Below are 26,748 nucleotides of genomic sequence, written 5' to 3' on the forward strand. Positions count from 1 at the left end.
CTAGGCTCTTCGCATGGGCGTTTCTTTATATTAGGTTCCGTCTCGTTGGAAATTGTAGACTAAGTGGCACACGGCTCAGAAACAAGTTGTGTTCATCCGTCGCACTAAATGAGGTCACAATGCGTTACACGATTTAAACAAATGTAATTAATTTGTAGCATTACAGAAATTAAATATATATATTAAGTAGTTGCCTGTTATTAAATACAAATTTACGCAATCGTAAAATTAAACTTTCTTGCAAGTTGCCTGCTAGCAGGAATCAGAATCGAAAACATCTGAGTGTATACTCCTAAAGTAATTGTTCAAAAATAGAATTTTTTCGCTAAATCAAATGGAAAAAAGCGCTTAAAAAAAATTGACCAAGAGGAAATGGGGTTGAAATTATATCATTTCATCTCTAGTAAAATGTTTTTATTACATACACCTACATTTTTTCTATAATTGCATAGATTAAGTACTTATTTACATTTTTAAGGGATCCAAAGAAACTTATATTACGATCCTAGGTTATTCGCACACTTAAAAGCTGTATATCGACTTAATTCAGTATTTCTGGGTTTACTGGTGTTGTTAGAAATGAATCTGAGAAAGAGAGAAGTAGATCTGATTTTGTTACTAGCAGTTTGATCCAGATCGTAAAAAAAATCTGTCAGCCGACACCTGGATTTTTAAAATCCGTTGCTCTGACTCCAGCAATACTAATGAACAGATCTCATGTGTCTCATCAGATGTTGTGTAAGGTTACCCTTTTGAATTGTTTTATAATCGCACGAATGGCATCTAAACATCTGCTCTTCGGAGAAGCCTTTATGTTTTAACTGATGATGCACGAGAGCGCTCTTATAAACGGTTTTAAAGTCGCAAGAATCGCATTTGAACATATCCTCCTCGGGGATGCTTTTGTGTTTAAGCTCGTGCTTTTTAAGAGAGTTCTTACAGTCTGCTATATAGTCACATGAATCACATGTGTAGTTCTGCTTCTTGGAGAAGACTTTGTGCGTTAGCTGATGCCGTCTAAGATACTGTTTATGAACGGTTTTATAATCGCATGCGTCACATTTCAGCATGTGCTCTTCGAGGACATATTTGTGTAACAGCTGATGATTTACGAGGTTGCGCTTATGGATGGTTTTGTAATCGCATGAATCGCATTTCAACATCTGTTCTTCAGGGATGTCTTTATGTTTTAATTGATGTCGCGCAAGATTTTTCTTATAAATGGTTTTAAAATAGCAGGAATCGCATTTCAAGATTTCCCCTTTATGTCTCCGTTGATGTTGCGTAAGATAGCTCTTATAAATGGTTCTATAATCGCAGATATCGCAGTTATACTTCTGCTCCTTGGAGGAGACTTTGTGCGTTAGTTGATGTCGTCTAAGATACTGTTTATGAACGGTTTTATAATCGCACGAATAACATTTCAGCATTTCCCCGTTCAGTATGTCTCTATGTTTTAGTTGATGTTGCGTAAGACTGCTCTTATAAATGGTTTTGAAATCGCAAGAATCGCATTCCAACATCTGCTTTTTGGGAAAGTTGCCTTTGTCGGATGAACCACATTTCAACATATCTTTTTCGGGGATGTCCTTGTGGAGTACAAGACGTCTCTCTTGATTGTTTTCATAATCAGGATCGCCTTTAGAAGAATCCTTGTTCTTTAATCGAAAGTTTTTTCTATCCAATCGTGTCGATTCTTTTTTGGTATTATGCATAGAATTATTTGTAAATCCTGCATTTTCAGATTGGTACTCACTTTCATGGCCAACGAGTTCATCTTCTGAGGGAAAGTCACTGGAAAAATTGAAAATGATGCATAGTAAAACATTTTTATCAATAAATTTAGGTTAACCAAGTACCACGTGGCGTTTCATATAATCTAACTTAACAAAGGAATATTTCTTACACTCATTAATTGGCCAACAGAGGGTTAAGTATACCGTTTTTCATTATTACTGGCGACCGTTCAATAGTTTAAATTTATTTTTTGTACTTCGTTTTAGCACCCGAATAACTATTTTATATATTTATTGTTATAATTTCATATTTATGTTTTAAAAAATATCACGGAAAGTAAATATTATTCTTATATAATTTAATAAACATTCCAATAAAATATTTAGTTACTTCATATTTAAAAGTTCCCGCATTTAAGAAATAGTTCTCGATGGGCCCCCTTGGAGTGCTGCTTATGTTTAGTTTTTACCACCGAGTTACAATCTATAGTTTTCTGTCAACTGTGATTACAACTCGACATTAAAAAAGCTCCCCCTCACATTGATTCGGCGACTGAAAATTTACCTTATATTGTTAGATCAGTAGAAAAATGTTAAATGGTGGATAATTCAATAAAAAATGTAAGGTTCTTTAAACTTACTTATAATCTTCAAGTTTTAATTCAATTTCTTCTGTGAAAATTTGAAATGGACTTTGTATGGTTTTGTCACATGAAATATTTTTAAATTCTTCTTCCACTCTTAAACAATTTCCCAAAAAACGTGTGTGGGTGTCCAATGAATCGAGGCAAACTTTGCATATAACGGGTTCTCTGACGGAATTAAAGTTCTACAAGAAAAAATCCACTACAATTGTTATTTTGTGATCAAACGGATCAAGATGAATTAATTCATTCAATAATGTTGAAGGAAATTAGTTTCTGCAATCAAATAATGTACTTACTACTTCTGGAATATATATGCGGAGTGAATCAACATTTACTTCTTTTATCGACGTAAATGCACAGGTGACTACCTGCATGCACAGTCGACAAATCCTCTCGTCTTCTAATATATCTTTTAAATGTTCTTTGCCTCTTTTCTTTAAATAAATGTCACACAGGTTGACTGGTGCGCCCATGTCAGAATCAATGTATGGAAAGATACAGTCCTCCGTATCCATACAGGTTGCCTTAAAATGAAATGCCGCAAACAGTTTAGTGGAACAGGTGTGGCACATTATAGATTTGTCTCTTTCCGTACCGTTCTAAAATATAAATGAATCAAGAATGTTTAGCAATGAATCATGATGGTTTATCTTACTACTTTCAGCAAAAGAACCTCTAGGACTTGTTGAATATTTTCTCCAATTACAACGAAATTTCCATCAATGATATTATGGCAAAGCCTACAGAATGTTTCTTCCTTGTATATGCTTTTTTCAAACTTCAACATCTTAAAATTTTTTCAACATTGAAAACATTCGAAACTGTAATAACCTAACATGAACATGTAACATGAAACCACAGAAATCTAAAACAAAAACGACATTTCATTAGAGATGCGCGGAACAAGACCGCTCCGGTTCATTGAGTTGTTTCAGACACCAACTTTTTCGACATCCTCCTCCTGCCCGCTAACCTTTTATGTTCCAGGAACCGCTAGGATCAAGAAACGAAGACAACGACACACACACACACCCCATACCTTCCTTACCTCTCCCCTCCAGCGTTAGCCTAAGGGCCACCTTAGCAAAGCGCATCCCGGGCTGCATAGCCGCACTACTACTACCCTACCCAACCATACCACACATAAACACGGCACCATCCCCGGGGTTTACACAGACGAGCCGGCGAAGCAAGAAGAGCGCCAGAAGAAAGGGCCCTAGCCGGCGGGGCCCAGCCAGGACAAAAGGAGGTCCCACAAAGCGCCTACACCGGCCGCATTTGCGGTCGGGGTAGACGACGGATGGGGCCCACCTACGAAGGCTGTCCAGGCCTACACGAGATGAGGCAGGATAAAGAGGGATAATCCCTCTCGATCCCAAATCATTGAGGCCAATTTCTAGCCATGGAATAATGGCGCGGCGCGTACCAGTAACCATAGATCAAATACAGAACCAAAAAATAAATTATCTATGGTACAGTTGTAGAAATATTTTGTAGGTTAGCGCTATGCATGAGTGAGTATTTTTTTATAAAGCATTTTAGCATTAATGCTGAAAATCTGTAAAGCATGTACAAAGAGGAACCGTCCTGTAGGCTTTGCCTTAGTGTCGCGAACGACGAAAATGTCATGGTAATAGAAGAAACTATTGAAGAAGTTCTAGATGTTCTTTTGCTGAAATTGGTAAGATATATCGCTGTGATTTAGACATCAATTACTTCTATTATTTACATTTTAGAACGAAAGAGAAAAGAACAAATCTATAATGTGCAATGCCTGTTCCATTAAATTGTTTGCGGCATTCAATTTCAAGGCAACGTGTACGGATACCGAGGACCGTATCTTTCCATACATCGATTCTGAAACGAGAACGCCGGTCGACCTAAGAGAAATTTATCTAAAGGAAAGAGGTAAAGAGCATTTAAAAGATATATTGGAAGACGAGAGGATTTGTCGATTGTGTATGCAAGTGGTCACCAATGGATTTACATCGGTAAAAGAATTGGATACCGATACACTCTGTCAATATATTCCTGAAGTGGTAAATACATTATTTGATAGTTTGAAACAAATTTTTGTTTGAATTATGTTCATGTTCATTCGTATACCAAAAAAAAATGTTATTATATTCTCATTAGTAATATGAAGTCACACTTATCTATTTACTTTTAAATGTAATTGGAGTTTTTCTTGTAGAATTTGACTTCTACCACAGATCCCGTTATATGCAAAGTTTGCCTTGGTTCGTTGAACACCCATATGACTTTCTTAAAGGGCTGTTTTAATGTGGAAGAGAAAATTGAAAATATTTCTGACAACAAAACCATAGAAAGTCCGTTCCACATTCACTTAGAAGCTATTGAATTAAAATCTGAAGATCATAAGTAAGTCCAAAGAATTTTCAGTTTTTTCTTTACGTTTTTTTTATTCATTTACAATCATCTGACATGGGGACCATAACCGATCCCATTCCATAATGGTAATCAAATGATCAGAATGGTCTATTTCCTCTGTTATTCAGTGTTTTTAAAACCAATATAAGTATACAATTATCACAATAATTTACTTCATCTATTCTTTTTTATAAAAAAAGTAAAGTCAACAGTTTAGAGGAGCTTACTTATGAAAATGCATTTATTAAAATGCAAGAAACACACAAGCAAAACATAAACTTTGTAAATATATATTATAGTGTAAGATGTGGCTTGTCCGAGATGATTTGCTTTATTTGCAATTAATTTTAATAATATGGGAATGGTAATATTATTACATGGTTTGATCTATTTAGATATATCTTTAGAATTATGAAATGCCTAAAATATAAGAATTAAATTCACATTTTCAATTTTTGTATATGTATCTTAAATTCTGAGAAACTAAATCATTTTTTTATAAAGTGTTTGAAATTATAAAATATCAGTCGATCCGCGTCAATTGCCTCGTTATGAAACTACCCATTTTACACTAATAGTCCAGACGGTATCTGTTTTAAAGAGTCCATATTTGGGTGAATCGTATATCCACAGATATTTTTCGCTTTTTAGCTTTAAAATATCACTAGAAATGAAAATTTTTCTATGCGCATAAAAAAAACGTGGGCTTAGCTTTTGGTGGCACAATATGTTAAAAAAATTCAAAAAATGTCAATTTTTTCTTCCTATTTAATTATGTATCTTTTGAAGAGTTGATTTTAGGCGAAAATGGAAAAGGAAAAAAATGTTTGTAATTATATTTAACAAAATATGACAGTTACAAATCGAATTAATCATGATTATTATTGTAAAAATCGAAAAAATCGCCAAAACTGGGGTTAAAAAACATTACTTTCTACGGAATTTTCTTGGGGTCTTTAAGTTTGGTATAGGACCTTCATACTTGGCTTAAAGAAAGTTCATGTTATGTAGAATCATCACCAAATTTCATCAAAATCGGTTTGATAGATTTTGCATAATAATTTTGCAATCCAGATTTTGCAAAAAAAATTTGCAAATTTTCAAAATTTCGCACAGCAAAAACCAAGGCCCTCAGATACTTGAAAATTTAATCACGTATAGAAGGGCTCTCAAACTTTCAAACGCATTTTGAAAAATTCGAATCCGTCAGTTAGGAGAGCTCTGGCGTTTGTTTAAAATTTGATTGAATTTTTGTACTATAATTTTGTTTTTTTGTAATGAGTTAATTTCTCATTTGCTTATATTTTAAACAGTAAATAATATTTGAATTATACTTTAGTCACAAAAGAAATTATGATTAAATTATTAATTAGTTAATTACTAATTTTCGACATATTTTAAAAATAATTGTTGTTTAAACAATTTTAGAATATTTAAATAAATTAGTTTTTGATCTTTGATAAACAGTACATAAGTTTATGTACTTACCTTTGATACAATAAAAAAATAAAGTGGATAATTAAAGGAAGTTTAAAGATAAATAATTATCGGACTGTTGAAAGACCAATAATTATTAACGATAGGCATTTGAAAATACGCTAATGGTTTTTTAAATCGCGAGACATCGATTTAAAAAGAAAATAATCAAAATCGGACCTCTAGAAGCTGAGATATTAAAAATTTTTAAGCGTGTCGCCGTTTTGAACTCGCCGATTCAATTTCGATCAGGCCGAAACAGCCGCGCTCTCTGTTTCCCCCATCACCACCACCCGTACGATTTTCTTGAATTTCTCGCTTTCATAACTTTAAACGCGTTTTAAAGTAGGTTGCCAATGAAGAAAAGTACTGCAAAATTAGAACTGGTAAGTACTCTGAATACCAAAGGTATTTTTCGAAAAATTAGCCCGGATGTCCCAGTAGTGTAAATGATGGTTAACTTTGATCTGCTATAACTACGTAACTAATTGACCAATCAATCTGTTTTTTATTTAAAGAAGCGTATTTCCAATAACTTTTAAAATTGTTTTAAAAAATTTGATTTGATTGAATATTCACAAAGTTATTCTAATTGTTTATAAGTACAAAAATTAGACCAATGTTTAAATAAGCGCCAGAGCTCTCCTAATTGACGGAATTTTTCAAAAAGCGTTTGAAAGTTTGAGAGCCCTTCTATATGTGATTAAATTTTCAAGTATCTAAGGGCCTTGGTTTTTGCTGTGAAAAATTTAGAAAATTTGCAATTTTTTTTCAAAATCTGGATTGTAAAATCTATAGAACCGATTTTGATGAAATTTGGTGTTATGATTCGACATAACATGGACTTTTTTTTAGCCAAGTATGAAGGTCCCAAGAAAATTCCCTAAAAAGTAATGTCCATTTTTGCCCATTTTTGGCGATTTTTTCGATTTTTACAATAATAATCATGATTCATTCGATTTGTAACAAGTCATATTTTGTAAAATTTTATTACAAACATTTTTTTCCTCTTCCATTCTCGCCTAAAATCAACTCTTGAAAAGATACATAATTAAATAGGAAGACAAATATGACATTTTTCGAATTTTTTTAACATATTGTGCCGTCAAAAGTTAAGCCCACGTTTTTTTTTATGCGCATAGAAAAATTTTAATTTATAATGATATTTTAAAGCCAAATTGCCAAAAATCTCCGTGGATATACGATTCACCCAAACCAAAACAGATACCGCCTAGTCTATAAGCACACACTTCGGTTTTCCAAATAAAGGCCCAAGATCCAGAATAAACCTTTATTCAATAGGCAGCGATAATCGATTAGTTGTAATAGACAGTCTTTACAAAAGTAAATTCAAACAAAAATCTTTCTGACGCTGGCTGTTCTCACCGGCCTGCATTGATTCATACTGAACTGTTTATAGAAAAACATTCCTCAAATGGTAAAATCTCACTGAGTCGGATTCACAATTAAAGAACATTCTTTGATATACAGTACGATGGCTTTGACAATCCCTGTTTATTATGCATCACTTTAAATTTTTTCAGGTCTCTCTCGGAAGATGAACTCCTTGACCGCGCAAGTGACAGCCGATCTGAAAATGTGGAAGCCACAAACAATTCTATGCATAAGCATAAAAGGAAGCCATGTTTGTCAAAGAAAACTAAACGTCCCTTGAAACGCACGAATTCCTCTGAGAACCGAATATATAAATGTGACTTCTGTGATTATAAAACCGTTAAAAAGAATCTTCTTATCTGTCATCTTGTTCGACACCAAGACGTCCCCGAAGAGCAGAAATTCAAGTGTCATTTGTGCAATTTTAAAACCGTTCGCAAGCAAGCTCTTCAACGACATCTGCTGACACACAAGATCGTCCCAGAAGAACAGATGTTGAAATGTCACTCTTGTGATTATAAGACCGGTCAAAAGAGGCTTCTTGCATCTCATATGCAACGGCACGAAAACATACCAGTAGAGCGGATGCACAGATGTGACCGGTGCGATTATAAAACTTTGCATAAGAACCATTTTACGCGACATCAGCTTAGACACAAAGATATCCCCGAAGAACAGATGTTGAAATGCCCTTCATGCGACTATAAAACCGTCTTTAAGCAGTACCTTAAAAATCACCAGCTCAGACACACAGACACTTATAAATGCGATTTGTGCGATTACAAAACCTTCAAAAAGGAGTACCTTAGACGTCATCAGCAGCTGAAACACACACACGTACCTGAAGAGCAAATGTTGAGATGCAATTTCTGCGATTACAAGACGGGTGATAAATATTACCTCAAACGCCACCAATCAAAACACAAAGTCATACCGGCAGAACAGATGCATAAATGCGATTTGTGTGATTATAAAACCATTTATAAGCAAAGCCTAAAACAACATCAGTTGAAACACAAAATCTTCACTGAAGATCAAGTGCTGAAATGTCATTTGTGCAGCTATGAAACTGTTTATAAGAAGAGTTTTAGAGTCCATCAGCTCAGACACAAGAACATCCCCGAAGAGCAGATGTACAAGTGCGATTCGTGTGATTATAAAACCATTTTCAAGCCCTACCTCACACAACATCAACAACGAAAAACAACAAGGAAAAATATTCCTAAAAATAGGAAATTTGAATGTGACTCATGCGACTATAAATCTGTTTCTAAGAACAATCTTATGCAACATCAACTCAAACACAAAGACATCCCCGAAGAACAGATGTTGAAATGTTATTCGTGCGATTATAAAACCGGTCGAAAGGATCGTCTTGCACGACATCAATTAAGGCACCGACTCTTCACCGAGGAGCAATTCTATAAATGCGATTCGTGTGATTATAAAACTATTGATAAATATCGTTTTAAACGACATCTACTCAGGCACAAAGGCATCCTCAAAGAACAGGTGTACAAATGTGATTCCTGCGATTACAAAACCAGTCAAAAGAATTACCTTACAAAACACCAGCTGAAACACAAGGACATCCCCGAGGACCAGATGTTTAAATGCTGTTCATGCAGTTATAAAACTGTTAATAAATATCACCTTGCACACCATCAACTTACGCACAAGGACATCTCTGAGGAGAAAGGGTATAAATGTGATTCGTGCGATTTTAAAACTGATTATAAGCACTGTATGGTACAACATCAACTTAGACACAAAGAAATCCTCGAGATGTTGGAATGTGATTCCTGCGATTTTAAAACCCATTTTAAGGGTAATCTTGCGCGACATCAACGAAGACACAAGGCCTTCCGCGAAGGTGAGATGTACAAATGCGATTCGTGTGATTATAAAACCGTTTATAAGCCGTATCTTATACAACATCAACTGAGGCACAAAAACAACTCCGTGGGGTAGACGTATAAACGCTATCCTTGTGATTATAAAACTGTATACAAACGCCTTCTTGTGCAAAATCTTCAAACACAAAGACATCCCCAAAGAGAGGATGTTAAAATGCGATTTTTTGCGATTATAAAACCAATCAAAAGAAATATCTTGTAAGTCATCACTAGAGACCCCACATCCTTCGCACATCTCAGCTCCATACTTCATTCGACGATATCAATATTTAAATATTCATCCATTCTTCACAAAATAATAATAGCGCCGGCTAATCGACAAAAGCACCATGTTTATTTAACCCGCACGTGTCAAGGTCATGGTAGTCGGTCGACGGGCGGGGGAAACGGATTTCATTGCTATTACACGGGGCCGTTCAAGTCATGCAGCAATCATCAACATCATATCAGTTGCATGCTAATCATATGTAAGGAAACGTCGCGTCTTGTCCAGTAACAGTACGGTGTATATGCATATTTTTAATTATAAGTGTTAGTTTTTATTGTCTCTGTAAAAATGTCACGTCGGCTTCCCGCTCGCTCTACGGTCAAAAACTGGATAAAAGATTACCCCAATTTAGAATTCGACGGAGCAGAACTAAGGTGCAAAATTTGTGAATGCTTTATATCGTGGAATTATAAAACACGAATTGCGGAACAAATAAACTCGGAAAAACACAAAGCTCGCGAAAGTAACAGTATGACCACCAGTGAACGTCAAAAACAATTTAACGACGATTTGATAAAAGTCATGGTTGCGTAAAATATTCCAATGGACAAATTAAATAACACGAACTTTAGACAATTTTTGCAAAACTGCGTTAATGGAAAGTATAACAATGTCACCGTGCCTGCAGAATCCACGCTGAGAATAAAATATTTGCCAGCAGTGTACGATTACGAAGTTAAAACAAAAATAATTTCTGAATTAGACGACAAACATATTTGGATTAGCATTGATGAAACTACCGACTCACGTGGTCGGAATATTGTAAATGTGTTGGTGCGAGGGATGGATGAGACTACAAAAATGCCAGCACGTTTATTATAGTCATAAGTTATAGAACGGGTGAACGTGGAACTCTTCATTGCTGAAGAGCAGACACAATACGTATTTCTGACATATAAAAAAAATGAATATTCCGCACTATTATTTCAGGGCTGTGACAGTTTCATTCAACTGATTTAATTCGTAATTTAAATTATTTGAAACAACTGATTTCTATTTTATTTGAATCACGATTTAAGTCGAGTCATTTTAGTTAATAATTTCGATAGAAGGCTTTAAGTATGGGAATAACTCTTACGACAGTAATATAAGTTTCTTTTTATTCTTTGAAAAGGTAAATAAATGCAAAATCTTTATATAAATATAAATAATTGTATGTACTTCCTTATCCAATTTGAAATAAAAATATTTTATTGTATGATATTTGCCTTCCTTTGGTGTTACATATACATACCAGGTGTCTGCGAAAGGCTGAGGAATCTTGAAGCTGGATAAAATTTCAAAAACCTGAACACGTTTTGATTTCATTCTAAAAAATGGTAATGTAGACTTACCGATATACCGATATAATATACTCCTTAAATTCCTGAAAAAGGCAAAGACGACTTTTTATGAAGTTTTCGAAAATGATGGTAGACAAACAAATGAAGTTCAAACAAAATGGCCGCGGATGTTAACTTTGTTAATTTAAATGGATCACCCTGTATATTTTTACATATTTGGATAGATCGTTCCCTGCCGAACACAGTCATGGTCATGGTTTGTTGGGTCCATCTCTAATAATAAGGGAGATAATATTAAAAAACTAATAGAAGGTTTTTTATTAAGAAAATAAGATATTTTGTAATTGTTGGACATCTTTCAGGCATTTCTGCCTTTTTTCCAATTATGTAAGTATTTGGTTTTATTTGTAATATATTTTGACATATCGAACATTGATATGGTCCAAAATGGGTATAAGTATTTTAACTAAATCTCACTAATTAGGCCGTGAGAGGCCTATTTACTCATGGACAATGTTATATGGTAGGCCGTGACAGTGGTTGTGGTAATATTACGACAACATTGTTATTGTTTGACAGTTTGTATTATTATTTAATTAAAATGGGTCACACAGAAGTAGAAAATTGAAATATAGGAATTAAAATAGAGTAATTAAGATATTCTCCATACTTTATTTTAATTCCTAATATTTCAATTTTCTATTTCTGTGTAACCCATTTTATTTAAATAATAATACAAACTGTCAAACAATAACAATGTTATTATGACATTACTACCTGTCACTGTCTCGACCTACCACATAACATTGTCCATGAGTAATTGGCCTCACACGGTCTAATTAGTGAGATTTAGCATTGTATAAGTAAATACTTATACAATGGATTTAGTTAAATACCTATACGCATTTTGGACTATATCAATGTCCGATATGTCAAAATATATTACTAAATCTAAATCCTTACGTAAAAAAAGCATAAGTGCCTGAAAGAGGTTTAACAATTACAAGATGTCTTATTTTCTTAATAAAAAAACATCTTTTCGTTTTTTAATAATATCTCGCTTATTGTTAGAGATGGACCCAACAAACCCTATATGGCTATGCTCGATAAGGAACGTTCTATCCAAATATGTAAAAATATACAGGGTGTTCCATTCAAATTAGCAAAGTTAACATCCGCGGCCATTTTGTTTGAACTTCATTTGTTTTTCTACCATCATTTTCGAAAACTTCATAAAAAATCGTGCAAATTTTGTATTTCACATTTTTTTATAACTCTTAAAACAAAAAAGTTAAAGGGGGGTCAAAATATAGTGAATCACCCTGTACATGTTAGCTTTGTTTCTAGTGCATTGCAAACAGTTTCCAACAGTCGGAGCCAATCGCATTTGATTTAAAACAACGGATTTTTGACCTTATGAAAGCTTTATACCACAATGCCCATGTGTTTGATTGTTGGTAACTTTTTTGGAACAAATGTAGTAGTTTTTAATGATTCACACCAATAAAGAACAATGATTAATATCAAAAGACACATACTGAGAGCAACAAAAAATTGAGACCTTTATACATTTATATAATAATTAACATTTTTTAGTTTTTTTTAAAATGTAATTTTTTGGATTGCCACCGGCTTGCAGAAGAAACCTGCAGAGAACATGCAGGAAAAGAAAAACGAGTTAGTTGATATTTGTTGCAGTCAGAAAATATGTCGATTGTGTTTGCAGCCAGTAACAAGTGAGTTTATGTTTATACGTGAAGAGGAATTCGAAGCTATTCAGAAATTGACTCCTGAAATGGTATAAACGATATTAAATATTTGCATTATTCGCAATTTAATTCAATAATTTGCAGAATATAAATATCGTCAAAGATCCGGTTGTATGTAAGGAATGTTTTGATTTCCTGTGTACCCACAACAGTTTTCTTAGAGAATGCTTAGAAGTAGATGAAAAAATTAGTGGTGTTTGTGATAATTCAGCTACAGAAAGACGGCTAGATACATCGCCATCTGATTTATTCGTTAAGACTGAAAACCTGGACAAAGAATTCGATATTAGCGAAATGGAAATGTCGATCAAAACTGAGTGTGTCGACATAAAATCTGAAGATGAGGAAGTAAGGTAAGAGGAAACTACTTTAACATTAATTTAAAAAGTGGTGCAGGGCCTGGTGGTACTGTCACGGTTTATACAACAAAATGAGTGCGTAAGTATATCGTTCAATTTTTAATTCATATTGGCGTGTCACCAAAAAGGAGTCTTATCGTACTCATGGAAGCAATCAATTACTGTGCCAGTTTATGAGATTGGTGTTATACAAATTGTAACAAATTATAGGCTTACATTGGTTATAAACAATGATGCAAAGATTTTTGACCGATCAAAAGCTGGGTTAATAAATTACATGGAAAAAGTATGAGATCTTGACACATCAATCAGTATGGCTTTAGGTTGAATTTGGATATAAAGGATACTTTACCAGTTTTCATTAAAGAACTTATTTGCAAAATAACAAAATTTCAATGTTTTATTTTCATTTTTAATAAATATAATATGGGAAAGTTTTTAAGTTCATCAATGGAAAATGCCCAGTTATCAAAATTTCAATAAAAACTTTATAATTGTATTGTAAATGTTCTTGTGTTAAATTTAAATAAATAATATAATTTATGTGTCTTGTTGCCTATTTAAATTAGCTTAATTTGATAAATTTTGACTTGAAATTTTGCTCATTTGGTCATAAAAATCACAGTAAGTACCATTTTCACAATGATAATTATTTCTTCTATATTGCACGAAGAAGCCGGCTCAGCTCATCTAACCACAAACATTTGGTAAGCTTGTGTCACACCCAAAATTTAATCTTCGTTTTTCAAATGCACACGGATAACGTGTACTGTTCGGTTATTAGATGACATATTCAAGTTCTCTGGGAGCACGTGATCAAAGCTCTGACAGAAACTTTCACTTCAAAACTTCAAATGGAAATGATTGAGCTATTGTGTTAGCGACATTCTTAAAGATAAATATCAGAAATTTTCATTAATATATGTAAAATTTTATCGGTGTTCCACTGACAGTTTCTGTTCCACATTAAAACCCACACAAAGTCTCTAAAATATATTTAAATGCAAACTTATGTGCCAAGTTGCTTTGTTTTGCCATTGAACGGCATCAAAGTTGGCAAAAATTATTGATTTTACTCCATATTCTTTAAAACAGATTTGTATGATTTAAATGGAATTTTGAACGCAATTTTTTCAGTGAGGCGCCACTGGAGACTTCCAATAATGAACCATACCAGAAGAGTGATTATAAAGATGCGGAAGAGGATGGATGTAAAAATGAGAATGGATCGGAAAACAAATGTAAAACGAAAACCAAGCAGGAGTGCAGAGTATTGTACAAATGTGATAACCATGTTTACCAAACTGGATGCAAGAGCAATGTTACAGAGCACAGTCTGAGACATGAGAACAATTCAGAAGGGTATAAATGTGAATCCTGTCAGTACGAAAATAAGAATAAGAAATTACTTCAAAGCCACCGGTTGAGACATAAAGACCTCGCATCGGTCAAAATGTACAGGTGTAAGAATTGCGATTACCAAGCTAAATACAAGAGTCACGTCGAACGGCACCAACTGAAGCATAAAGATCCTTCACAGGTTCAAATGTACAAGTGTAAAACCTGCGATTACGAAACTAAATGCAAGAGTTATATCGAACAGCACCAACGGAAACATAAAGATCTATCTGAGGTCCAGACTTACAGGTGTAACTACTGCGATTTCGAAACTAAATATAGGAATAAAATCAAACAGCACCAACTGACACATAAAAGTTCTTCAGTGGTGTACAGGTGTAACTACTGCGATTATGAAACTAAGTACAAGTATGTTATCAAACAGCACCAACAGAAATGTAAAAATCCATCTGAGGTCCAGACTTACAGGTGTAACTACTGCGATTATAAAACTTATTACGAAGGTAATATCAAAAAGCACCAACTGAAACATAAAGATCCTTCACAGGTTCAAATGTACAGGTGTAACGATTGCGATTATGAAACTAAGTACAAGTATGTTATCAAACAGCACCAATGGAAACATAAAGATCCATCTGAGGTCCAGACTTACAGGTGTAACAACTGCGATTATGAAACTGAAAGAAAGAGTAATATCAAATTTCACCAACTGAAACATAAAGATCCTTCGCAGATTCAAATGTACAGTTGTAACAACTGCGATTTCAAATCTAAATACAAGAATAATATAAAACAGCACCAACTGAAACATAAAGATCATTCAGAGGTTCAAATGTACAGGTGTAACAACTGCGATTATGAAACTGAAAGAAAGAGTAATATCAAATTTCACCAACTGAAACATAAAGATCCTTCGCAGATTCAAATGTACAGTTGTAACAACTGCGATTTCAAATCTAAATACAAGAATAATATAAAACAGCACCAACTGAAACATAAAGATCCATCTGAGGTCAAACTTACAGGTGTAACTACTGCGATTCCGAAATTAAATACAAGAGCTATATCAAACAGCACCAACTAAAACATAAAAGATTCTTTCCTAGTTCAAATGTACAGGTGTAACAATTGCAATTTTGAAACTAAATACAGAAGAGCTATGCAATACCACCAACTGACACAAAAATCCATCACAGATTCAAATGTACAGGTGTAGCGACTGCTATTACGAAACTAAATACAAGAATGGTATTAAATATCACGTTTTGAAGCACAAAGAGCTTTCTTAAATGCAATTGTACTGGTATGTTTTGCTAACAACCGAACATAAGGAGTCTTTGAGGAGACCTCAGTTGATGTATAAAAAACGATTGCAGGTGTGGATTACCCTTACTACTATATAATTGTCAAAAACATAAAAAGATTGAATAAAAAAAAGTTAAATAAATTAAAGAAGACGAAAGGAAAAGAACACGAAGGGGTTAGTGAAAATCAGTTGCTGAGAAAAAAAAATTTCTTAAGCAGAAAGGAGAATACAAAATTGTTGTTTATCGTGCAGGAAACTATAAAGGAAAGAAGATAACAGCAGAGAAAAATTAAAATTAGAGGAAAATCGTGTTTGAAGAAAGAATAAGGGTGTACACGAAGTTTGACAGATAACTAAAGAGTAATAATCAAATATTCATATTAGTAAAATTATTTGAATTGTCGTAACTAGTAATAAAGGAGATAAGTAGTAGCAGCTAGTAAGGCGAGTTCGGCAGAGAAAGGAACAAATTGACAAAAAGGAAAGAGTGAGGAGACAGAAAGAAAATTACTACTTAAAAATCGTTGACATTAAAAGAAAGAAAGGACAATATGTATGTATAGGTAATAAGTAAATGTTAGTTTGTAGAATTAAAGAGTAGAAATAAGTTATCGCAGGATAAATAGGGACGTTCTTCAAAGATTATAAATTTATAATTCATTATGTCAAAATAAAAATTTAAACACAGACTACAACAATACTATTTAATTTTTTTTAACAAAGTTAATTACAACTAAAAAACCTATTTTGTGAAAAAAATGGAATGTTTTACAAGAACATACTACTCTCCCTTTAAATGAATTCTTAACTGGCTTTAAACATACTCTAACTACTAATTTTTTTCAATATAAAAATGATTTCTACCAACAAATAGAAGGTTGTGCAATGGGAGCACCAATTTCTTCAACAATAGCACAATTAACTATGGAATTTTTAGAAGTTATTAAAAATTAAAATTTTGATATATTATTTTTCAAAAGATATGTTGATGATTGCATTATCGCACTTCCCGAAGAAAAAATTGACAATATTTTAAATGCATTTAACAGTTTTCGTCCCAAATTACAATTTACAATTGAAATTGAAAACAATAAAATTAACTTTCTTGATTTAATCTTAATCCGCACAAAAAGGTACCTATATTTAAATTTTAGAGCATTGCACCTATTTACCAATCTAAAATCGTCAAAGAAGTAAAAAATATATTACAAAATAATTACCCACCCAAGTTTTTTAATAAAATGATTAAACAAAGAATTTTTACCTTCTATAATAAATCAAGAAAAAAAAACCTATAGTCTCTGATCAAATCTCTGTTAATTTTCAATATATTGCATTGCCATATATACAATGTTTATCAGAAAAAATTAAATTTATTTTATCCAAATACAATATTTCTGTCGTTCATAAATCATCTAACCAATAAAAAAAATTGTTCACGCCTTTGAAAAGTAAAACTCCTGTCTTAAAAAATTCACGTGTTGTATACTTTATTCCATGTAATGATTGCAATGGTCAATATATAGGTACGACTTCACAAAATTAAGAAAACAGATTAAATGGTCATAAATATACAAAAAATTGTTCATTAATAGACATAAAAGATAAAAAAACATTCATATAATTTACATCAAACTAAATTTTTAGTCAAAGAACCAAATTACAACAAGACTAATTCAGGAAATAATTTATATTAAAAAAAATAAAATTAGTATTAATGACAAAACTAATATTAGAAATTGAAGTAAAATATACTATAATTTAATTAAATAAACGTAATTATTTTCAATATTTCAATATACTTATTTATTCACAAATAGTTTCAATAAATCCAGCTTTTAAATTTTATGTTTTCTGTATTATTTTATTTCGGGTCCCCAATAAATCTCCTAGAACTTGCTCAAATTATCGCGTTTTTCATGTCAGTATCATCGTATCCACACATCAACACTGAAGAATTCAAAATTAAAATTATTTATAACAAAATTCCAATTAAAATGCAAATAGAAGTTAATTTTAGAATAAGGAAAAAAGAAGGATAACAAACAAAATAAAAAATTCTCTACTATATTAGTAACGATTAGGAAAATTTAAAAATTGTATGGAATGGTTGTTTAGGTACGTACAAACAAAATTAATTAGTTTTGATAATAATGTAATTACAAGTTTTTGTATATTTTTAGGTTTTAAAATAATTTGACCTGTAATATACGTGAAAATTAAAATTCTTTTTATAAAGTTCCCGATCGGGAATTATACGTTAAGAGCAAAAAGTATTCTGGTGTTTTCTTTCTTCATTTTTTAATGGCCTATCAGACGAGAACCCTATACCCAAGAAAATAAATATATTTGATTATTTAACAGAAGGTTCAAGAAGTTATCCACATTATACATAATTATATACAGGTTCGGAAAGTCCCCATGGTTCATCGGTCGTTATGTGAGAGCGATAAAGTAAGTCATAGAAATCCGTGCGATAGAGAAGGATGGTTATAACGAAGGCGTCTCATAGACACCGCCCGTTTTGCCCTTCCACAAATAAGATCCATTTCCACTTCTAACTCAGCGACCGGTGGTCATCTTTGTTTTCGTCGTTTGCCTTTTCTGTAATAGATGTCACTCCTTATACAATCCTGAAGTGGAAGTGGATCTTATTTGTGGAAGGGCAAAACGGTCGGTGACTATGAGATGCCTTCATTATAGCCATCCTTCTCTATCGTACGGATTTCTATGACTTACTTTATCGCTCTCACATAACAGCCGATGAACCATGAGGACTTTCCGAACCTGTAAATTGTAATAACTCCTCGAGATATAAAAACATTTCTTACCTTAATTTTCTTATTCTGCCTATCTTTTTTTCTTTGTATTTTATTTTCTTCTTTATTGTCTGGGCGCCAGCTCACATGAGCATATTTTACTTTAATTCGAATTTTGCTGTTTAGAGAAAGTTTTTGTTTAAAACCAAATTAATTTAAGATATAAGGAAATTTTAATCTAACATGAGTAGTCTTACCTCAGGGTAAGGTTCTGAGATTATTATACAGGGTGATTCACAACTTATCCAAAAAAATTTGGTAATAGATGCGGCATGAGAAATGGAGTCAATATTGTAAAAAAAGTTTTTGTAAAATCCTTATAGTTTCTGAGAAAAAAATTATTGAAGTTATAGCACATTAAACCACCACATAGCTGGACAACTGTAGTCTCTAGCATCATTCGCAATACGCGTGGAGAGCCAGGTGACTTCTAATACTGAAATCCGTCGTTGCGGTAGTTTTTACCCGTTATCTGTGGTATTTACATCAGTTTTTTAGTAGTTGGTGTCAAAAATGGCTTGCGTGTATAGCAACTCAGAGTTGATGGATATCGTTTTAATTTATGGTGAAGCAAGGCATTTGTATAATGGTGAAGTATTTGTGTTATGGTGAAGCATGACATCATTTGTGTTAGTTTGTAGAAAGTGAGTAAGACGGACCCAAATGTCTTTACAGGTGAGTGGATAAAATTTTGAACAATTGCTGTTGCAGCATCGGGTATGTCAAATGATTTTATTATTTAAAAACACAAATTAATTTTATTAATAATTAATAAAGGCAAAAGCATTTGAATTTGCCGATATAAAATAGGTGGCATAAAATTATATTTACATATTTCTTTCCTTGCGAAAGTTTTTGTCCGTTTTTATCACGTCGCTATACCGGTTGCATTGTGCTGGGTCAGGTTTTACAGTGGACCAGTTTCCAGTGCCGTGCAGAAGTTTATTTTTAAATCAATTTCGAACTGACCTTTTTGGTTTTTTCTTTACAAAATTGTATTTGTAAGGGTCCCCTGTACATCTAGAATTTTTTTTTTGGATAAGTTCTGAATCACCCTGTATTGATTTTAAAATATTATACTGATTTGATTTTAAATACTTAATTTTGAGACGGCAAAGATAAAAAAAATTATATTTAAATTTTAACTGACTAGTCATTCTGTTTCTTATAAAAAAAGAATGTCTAATTCATTTAATGACTTGGATTCACTATATTTCAAATTAAATAAAAAATAATGTGATTGCTAACAATTTATTTTTGTATTTTCCTAAAATTTTCTTAAACTATACCTACGCCACTTCCTATTCTCTAACTTGACTAAATAACAATATCCAACATTTTGGATTTAAATATTTAATTTAATACGTCTATTATTAAGGGTTTACACCTTTCTATCAGTGTTTAACACACTAATTTCTTATCTTGTTGATCCTTTCTTTTCTCTAATCCTTTTCTGAACCTTTTAGCACGACTTCTGTTCCTGTCTTGTCATCTGTCATATAATCCCCTGTTATTTGTCTCCTTCCTACTATTTCTTTATTACTACTCCCCATCGATGACTTCGTGTGGGTGTACTCGATACTGGGTAATACGCTATAACATTTAACTTGTTTCGTTATCAGACTTACTTTGATTTCTCTTGCCCTTAGTCTTCAATCGATTTAGTTTTTGTGACTATGTTTTCTTCTATTTCTTCTTATACATGGTTTTCTTTACACCTGCTTTTCGACTCGAGCTAACAAACAGATCTCCTGTGTCTCGACAGATGTTGTGAAAGATTACCCTTACAAATAGTTTTATAACACAGAATTAGCATTTCAGGATCTGCTCTTCAGGGAAGTCTTTGTCTTTTAGTTGATGTTGTGCGAGATAGCGCTTATAAATAATTTAAATATTCAAAATTTATTTTTTGAAAGAGATCAGATCAAGGTATAGTTTTATAATTACATGAATCACATTTAAACATCTCATTTTTACAGAAAACTTTGTGTTTTAGTTGATGTTGTTTAAGATGGCCCTTATAAATGGTTTTAAAAAATCAAACATATTGCATTTATGCTTAATTGATGTTGTGTAAGATAGAACATATAAACGGTTTTATAACTGCATGAATCACATTTCAACATCTCCTTGGGGATGCTCTCGTGGCTAAGCCGATGCTGTTTAAGATTATTCTTATAAATATTATTTTTAAACATCTGCTTTTCGAGGATGTCTTTATGTTTTAACATGCTATACAAGGTTGGCCTTATAAATGGTTTTGAAATTGCAGGAAACACATTTCAACATCTCTTTGAGGATGCTTTTGTGTCTAAGCTGATGTTGATTAAGATTATTCTTATAAATGGTTTTATAACTGCATGAATCACATTTCAACATTTGTTCATCAGGGATGACCTGATGTTTCAGTTGATGTCGTGTAAGATACTTATAAATGGTTTTATAATCACATGAATCACATTTTAACATCTGCTTTTCGAAGATGCCTTTGTCCCTGCTGATGATTTCTAAGATATTTCTTTTGTCTAGTTTTATAATTACACGAATCACATGTCAACATTTCCCCTTCAGAGATGTCTTTATGTTTTAGTTGATGTCGTGTGAGATATCTCTTTTGTCTAGTTTTATAATCACATGAATCACATTTCAACACCTGATCTTCGGAGATGCGTCTGTGTATCAGCTGATGACGTCTAAGATATCTCTTTTGTCTAGTTTTAAAATCACATGAATCACATGTCAACATTTCCCCTTCAGAGATGTCTTTATGTTTTAGTTGATGTCGTATGAGATCGAACTTATAAATGGTTTTATAACTGCACGAATCACATTTCAACATCTGCTCCTCGGGGACGCTTTTGTGTCTCAGCTGATGACTTATAAGATATCTCTTTTGTCTAGTTTTATAATCACATGAATCACATTTTAACATCTGTTCTTCAGAGATGCGTTTGTGTATCAGCTGATGACGTATAAGATATCTCTTTTCTCCAGTTTTATAATCACACGAATCACATTTCAACATTTGTTCGTCAGGGACGACTTTATGTTTTAGTTGATGGTTTTTGAGATAGCACTTATAAATGGTTTTATAACTGCACGAATCACATTTCAACATCCGCTGCTCGGAGTCGCTTTTGTGTCTCAGCTGATGACGTACAAGATATCTCTTTCGTCTAGTTTTATAATCACATGAATCACATTTTAACATCTGTTCTTCAGAGACGTCTTTATGTTTTAGTTGATGTAGTTTGAGATGTTGCTTATAAATGGTTTTGTAATCGCACGAATCGCATTTATACATCGTCTCCTTCGAGGAAACTTTGTGCTTTCGTTGATCCCGCTTATACGCCTGCGCTTTCGAAGAATCCTTGTGTTTTAACCGAAATTTTTTTCCTTCGGTTCGTGTCGGTTCTTTTTGGGTATTGTGCTTGGAATTATTTGTAGATCCCGCATATTCAGATTGGCAGTCACTTGTGTAGTCAACAGGTTCGTCTTCCCAGGGGGAGTCACTGGAACGATTCAAATGCATAGTAAAAAATTTTGATGGGGTGATGGCTGTACAGTAGAGATGGCCAGTTAAAGAACTTTGAGGGTTTACTAGATGTCGGCATAACTGATCAGTATACAGGGTGTCCCATAAGCACATGATCATGTGCTTATGGCACACCCTGTATAAAGTTCCTAGATTGACCGAGTACAGCTACCGTTCTCATTTTGCCCAAATATGGCGGTTTGACAATTGTCACTTTGCGTTTGACGTTTCTAAATATTCCTCTGCACATCAACTATTATCTACATGTTTTTAAATTTAACTGTTCTTGATGCTATTTATATTAAAAGACTATCAAAACTCAATCTTTTCCACTATTTTAGATTAAAATGTTGGGCTATTTACTATAAACTGTTCAAAATCATTTCTCATATTGAAAGATGTTCAGACGTTTATACCACGTTATAAAATCATGCCAATGCAAAGAAAAATATTCTTTATGACTAGAAAGTAAGTAGATTGAGATACTTGCTTGTAGATATTGAATAAAATCGAGTTTAAACTACTTAAAATTATATATTTGCATTTCTCAATTATTATTTTTTACTCAATATGCATAAATAAATGCCAAAAGTTGCAACAGAAACTTGGTGACAGCGCACGAGTATGCCGAGTTCATTATTTTTAAGTTGGCAGTCCTTGTCATGTATATAACGAGCGTTCAAATAAAAACGTGGTCGAAGTTGGCTCTGACACATTGGACGAAGGGAGTAGCTTATAGCGACCAACTTAACCTCATTTCTCAACGAGCTGTATAGCAGCTGTCAGTTTCAATAACGTTAATGACTATATAACTTTATTTTAAAGAATAATCGTGATAACAATAACAAACAATTAAAGGAGCTGCGGAAAGTGTCCCCCTCCTTGTTATAACAATAAATTAAAGCAGCTGCTGAAAGTGTCCCCCTCCTTGTTCCAAGCACTTTTCACACCTGTTCCTCAAAGAATTAAAGACATTTTCTAAGATGCTCGGGGTATTGTTAATTTCACGAATCTTGTCTATAAGTCGAGCCTGCAGATGGTTTAAATCAGGAATAGGCAGTTCAAAAATAGTGTTTTTAAGGTAAGGCCACAAAAAGAAATCACACGGCGTAATATCACATGACCTCGGTGGAAATTCATGTTCAGCATTGAGACTTATTAGTCGATTTTGGAAAACTTCCCTCAACATATTCATCGTCTCGCCTGCCGTATGTGCCCTTGCGCCATCTTGTTGAAAGTAAAAGTTTGTAATTTCGTTTTCTTCCAGCTGGTTAACAAAAGGAGCGATAATTTCTTCTCTATACCTTTGCGCAGTAAGAGTACCATTAAAAAAAATAGGTCCATAAATCCTCCTTCGATTGAGAGCACACCAAACTCCAATTTTTTGAGCGTGTAGAGGGCCCTCGACAAAAAAGTTATCTGGTTTTTCAGAAGACCACATTCTCATATTCTGTGAGTTTACGTAACCACTTAAATGAAACCAGGCTTCATCAGAAAAAAAGGTGATATTATGAAGTTCACCGTAGTTGTTTAAAAACCATTCACAAAATACAGCCCGTCGCGGAAAATCAACTTCATGAAGTTCTTGCTGACAAGTTAAACGATAGGAGAACAAACGCAAATCTTTTTTTAACACTGTGTGGCAGGTACCGACTGATACTCCCACCATTTGTGATAAAACACGTACAGAAGTTCTTGGCGCATTTTCCATTATTTGTTGGACATTTTCTTTTAATTCTTCAGTCCGCTTTTTAGGTCGGCCGCTTCCTTCTTTTCTTGTTACACTGCCCGTTTCACGAAAAACATTAACACAACGCTGAACTGCACTTTGAAAAATTTTGTACTCAACAACGCCGGGAAATTGATTTTGAAATTCTATGAAACATTCCTCAATAGAATACTTCCATATTCCATCAATCTTGCGTCCATTTCTAAAGTAGGACTCTATGATAAACACTTTTTGTTCTTGAGAAAACACCATTTTAAACGCTTTTTAAAACGAAAATATTCAAATTGATAGCGGCGATATAGCGCTTTGACAGATTCATAAGTTAAGATAAGTTCATTTGCTATACGCTACGCCCTACGTCCAAATTTTCAGAACCAACTTGACCATGTTTTTACTTGAACGCTGGTTACATTATGCTACATGATCGCTTGCACAGCTGATTGCTTTAACTTATAAAAATTCGGAAGAAAAACAGAGTCGGTAGAAAGGAAAATTTGTGACTAAAAGAAAGTATGAATGCTTGAGAATTAGAACAGAAAATTTCAAAAGCAGGAAAAAAGCTGTTGAAGAGAAGATTGTATATCCGCTCATGAATTGGTTCAAATAGGGTTGAGTACGTTGTGTTTTTCATTACTATTGGCTATTGTTTAACAGCTTAACTGTATTTATTCATTTTGTACTTGGTTTTGTGTTATATTAGTACAAGAATAACCTTTTAAATAATGGTAACTTAATCCCCTTACACCATCCAGAGTATATTAGAAGTGAATACTTTTGAATTTTACCAAAAATCTCCTAAACACAGCAAAAATTTGGCGTTTTAAACAAATAACGATTAGTGCATTGCCATCGTCAGAGAAAATTCTTAAAGAAAGAATTAAAGCTGAAGAAGATAGCAAAAACAAATAACAAGACCGGTGTTAAGATTGAAAATGCTAAAAATAACCAAGTATTAAAATCTGTAATTCTGTATATACGTATTTCTCTTGTTAAATTTTAAGATAATAAGAATTATTTTCTTGCCCAAACGGTCATTTATAGACGTTTTTATTTTAGTAAAGTAAAAATAAAACATTTTATAGTATTAACAATTCTGAATAATCATTTTTGTGCTTAATAATCTACTTTTTAAATTACACAAACCTAAACATTTTCTAGATTTGTGACAAATTATCTCCAAACAATGATACGAAAATATTAGATCACTAGAAAAATATTAAATGGTGCATAATTAAAATAAATTTAAAGTATTTTGGACTTACTTATAATCTTCCGATTTTAATTCAATTTCGTCTGTGATAATATGGGGAGAACTTTTTATGGCTTTGTCGCATGAAACATTTTCAATCTCCTCTTCCGCATTAAAAAAATTTCCTAAAAAACTCACGTGAGTGTCCAACAAATCGAGGCAAACTTTGCATATAACGGGTTCTCTGACGGAGCTAAAGTCCTACAAGAAAAAATCCGTTACAAACATTAATTTGTGATCAAACGGATCAAAATTAATTAATCCGTTAAATAATGTCGAGGAAAATTAGTTTCTAAACTCGAATAATGTACTTACTACTTCTGGAATATAAATGAGAAGCGAATCAACGTCTACTTCGTTTACTGACGTAAACCCGCAAGTGGATACCTGCATACACAGTCGACAAATCCTCTCGTCTTCTAATATATGCTTTAAATGTTCTTTACCTTTTACCTTTAGATAAATTTCAGTTAGGTCGGCTGGCGCTTCCATTTCAGAATCAATATAAGGAAAGATACAGTCCTCCGTATCCGTACAGGTGGCTTTAAAATTAAATGCCGCAAACAGTTTAGTGGAACAGGCTTTGCACATCATAGATTTGTGTTCTTTTGTACCGTTCTAAAATGTAAATTATATCTCGGGAATGTCTCAAAAATTACACAGAGGTTTAATTCTTCTTACCAGTTTCAGCAAAAGGACATCTAGGACTTGTTCAATGATTTCGTCTATTACTATGAAATCTCCAGTATTTAAGTTACTGTGGCAAAGCCTACAGGACGTATCCTCTGTGTATATGTTTTTCTCAAACTTCCACATTAATGTTATTAGAAATCTCCACAAAATTTGATAACATTCATTAGTAACCCTAACCTCACAGAATAGGTGAAATTTTGAAGCATTTGCAGCAGGTAGAGTCATTCCACAACACAGCGTAGCATGGCTCGTTCTATGGCAGGGGTCGTGTGATATTTGAGCGAATACGCCTATCCGGCCTATCGCTTTTTTTTTATTCATGTGATCCAATAGTGGAAATAAGATCTATTTACTTTTTCTTACGCCAATTCCCAGTCGTTAAAAGATTTTTAAAATTGATTTCGTGGATTTATTGAAAATTTTTACACATTTGATTTAAAATATCAATTTATAAAACAAAATGGAAAGTGACAAAAATAATAAAGTTGAAAATATAAATAAACAGACCTTATTTCCACTGTTTGGTCACATTAATAAAAAAATATATAGATAGGCGTATTCGCTCAAATTTCACACGACCCGTGTCATGACGAGTACCATGGAACGGTTGCAGTGTGGAATGACTTATACATACTTATAAGTGCACATATATTAGGCTTATTTTCGCGACTGAAATTGGTACATATCTGACTTGTAGTTACGATTTCTATCTTTTTTAATCTTATTTGTGACATAGTATTGTAAATCTCTTTATTCTCTCATACAACACATACTACAACCATTGTTTATATAGTTACACCAACTATATAAACAATGCT

At 33.1% G+C, this 26,748-nt stretch overlaps 2 protein-coding genes across 3 annotated transcripts; one reads left to right on the forward strand and one right to left on the reverse strand.

Moving 5' to 3' along the window:
• Positions 1–433: 433 nt before the first annotated feature.
• On the reverse strand, positions 434–26,325 carry LOC108908758 (zinc finger protein 33A-like). Of its 2 annotated transcripts, none has more exons than XM_018712886.2 (4): positions 25,919–26,325; positions 25,553–25,855; positions 25,251–25,438; positions 434–1,794 (listed from the first exon to the last, which is right to left on the reverse strand). In XM_018712886.2, the coding sequence occupies exons 1-4, from the start codon at positions 26,249–26,251 to the stop codon at positions 702–704; spliced, it is 1,917 nt and encodes a 638-aa protein (XP_018568402.2). In that variant the 5' UTR covers positions 26,252–26,325; the 3' UTR covers positions 434–701. The 2 variants fall into 2 exon arrangements, with proteins under 2 accessions (XP_018568402.2, XP_018568403.1); XM_018712887.2 differs by lacking the exons at positions 25,251–25,438; positions 25,553–25,855; positions 25,919–26,325 and adding exons at positions 2,378–2,565; positions 2,680–2,982; positions 3,039–3,213.
• On the forward strand, positions 4,135–10,431 carry LOC111691736 (zinc finger protein 184-like). The gene is made up of 3 exons (XM_023454993.1): positions 4,135–4,422; positions 4,578–4,765; positions 7,795–10,431. Exons 1-3 carry the CDS (start codon positions 4,147–4,149, stop codon positions 9,614–9,616), a joined length of 2,286 nt encoding a protein of 761 aa, XP_023310761.1. The 5' UTR covers positions 4,135–4,146; the 3' UTR covers positions 9,617–10,431.
• Positions 26,326–26,748: the final 423 nt, after the last annotated feature.

This window comes from Anoplophora glabripennis, unplaced genomic scaffold (assembly GCF_000390285.2).
Source record: "Anoplophora glabripennis isolate ALB-LARVAE unplaced genomic scaffold, Agla_2.0 scaffold446, whole genome shotgun sequence".
Lineage (NCBI taxonomy): Eukaryota > Metazoa > Arthropoda > Insecta > Coleoptera > Cerambycidae > Anoplophora > Anoplophora glabripennis.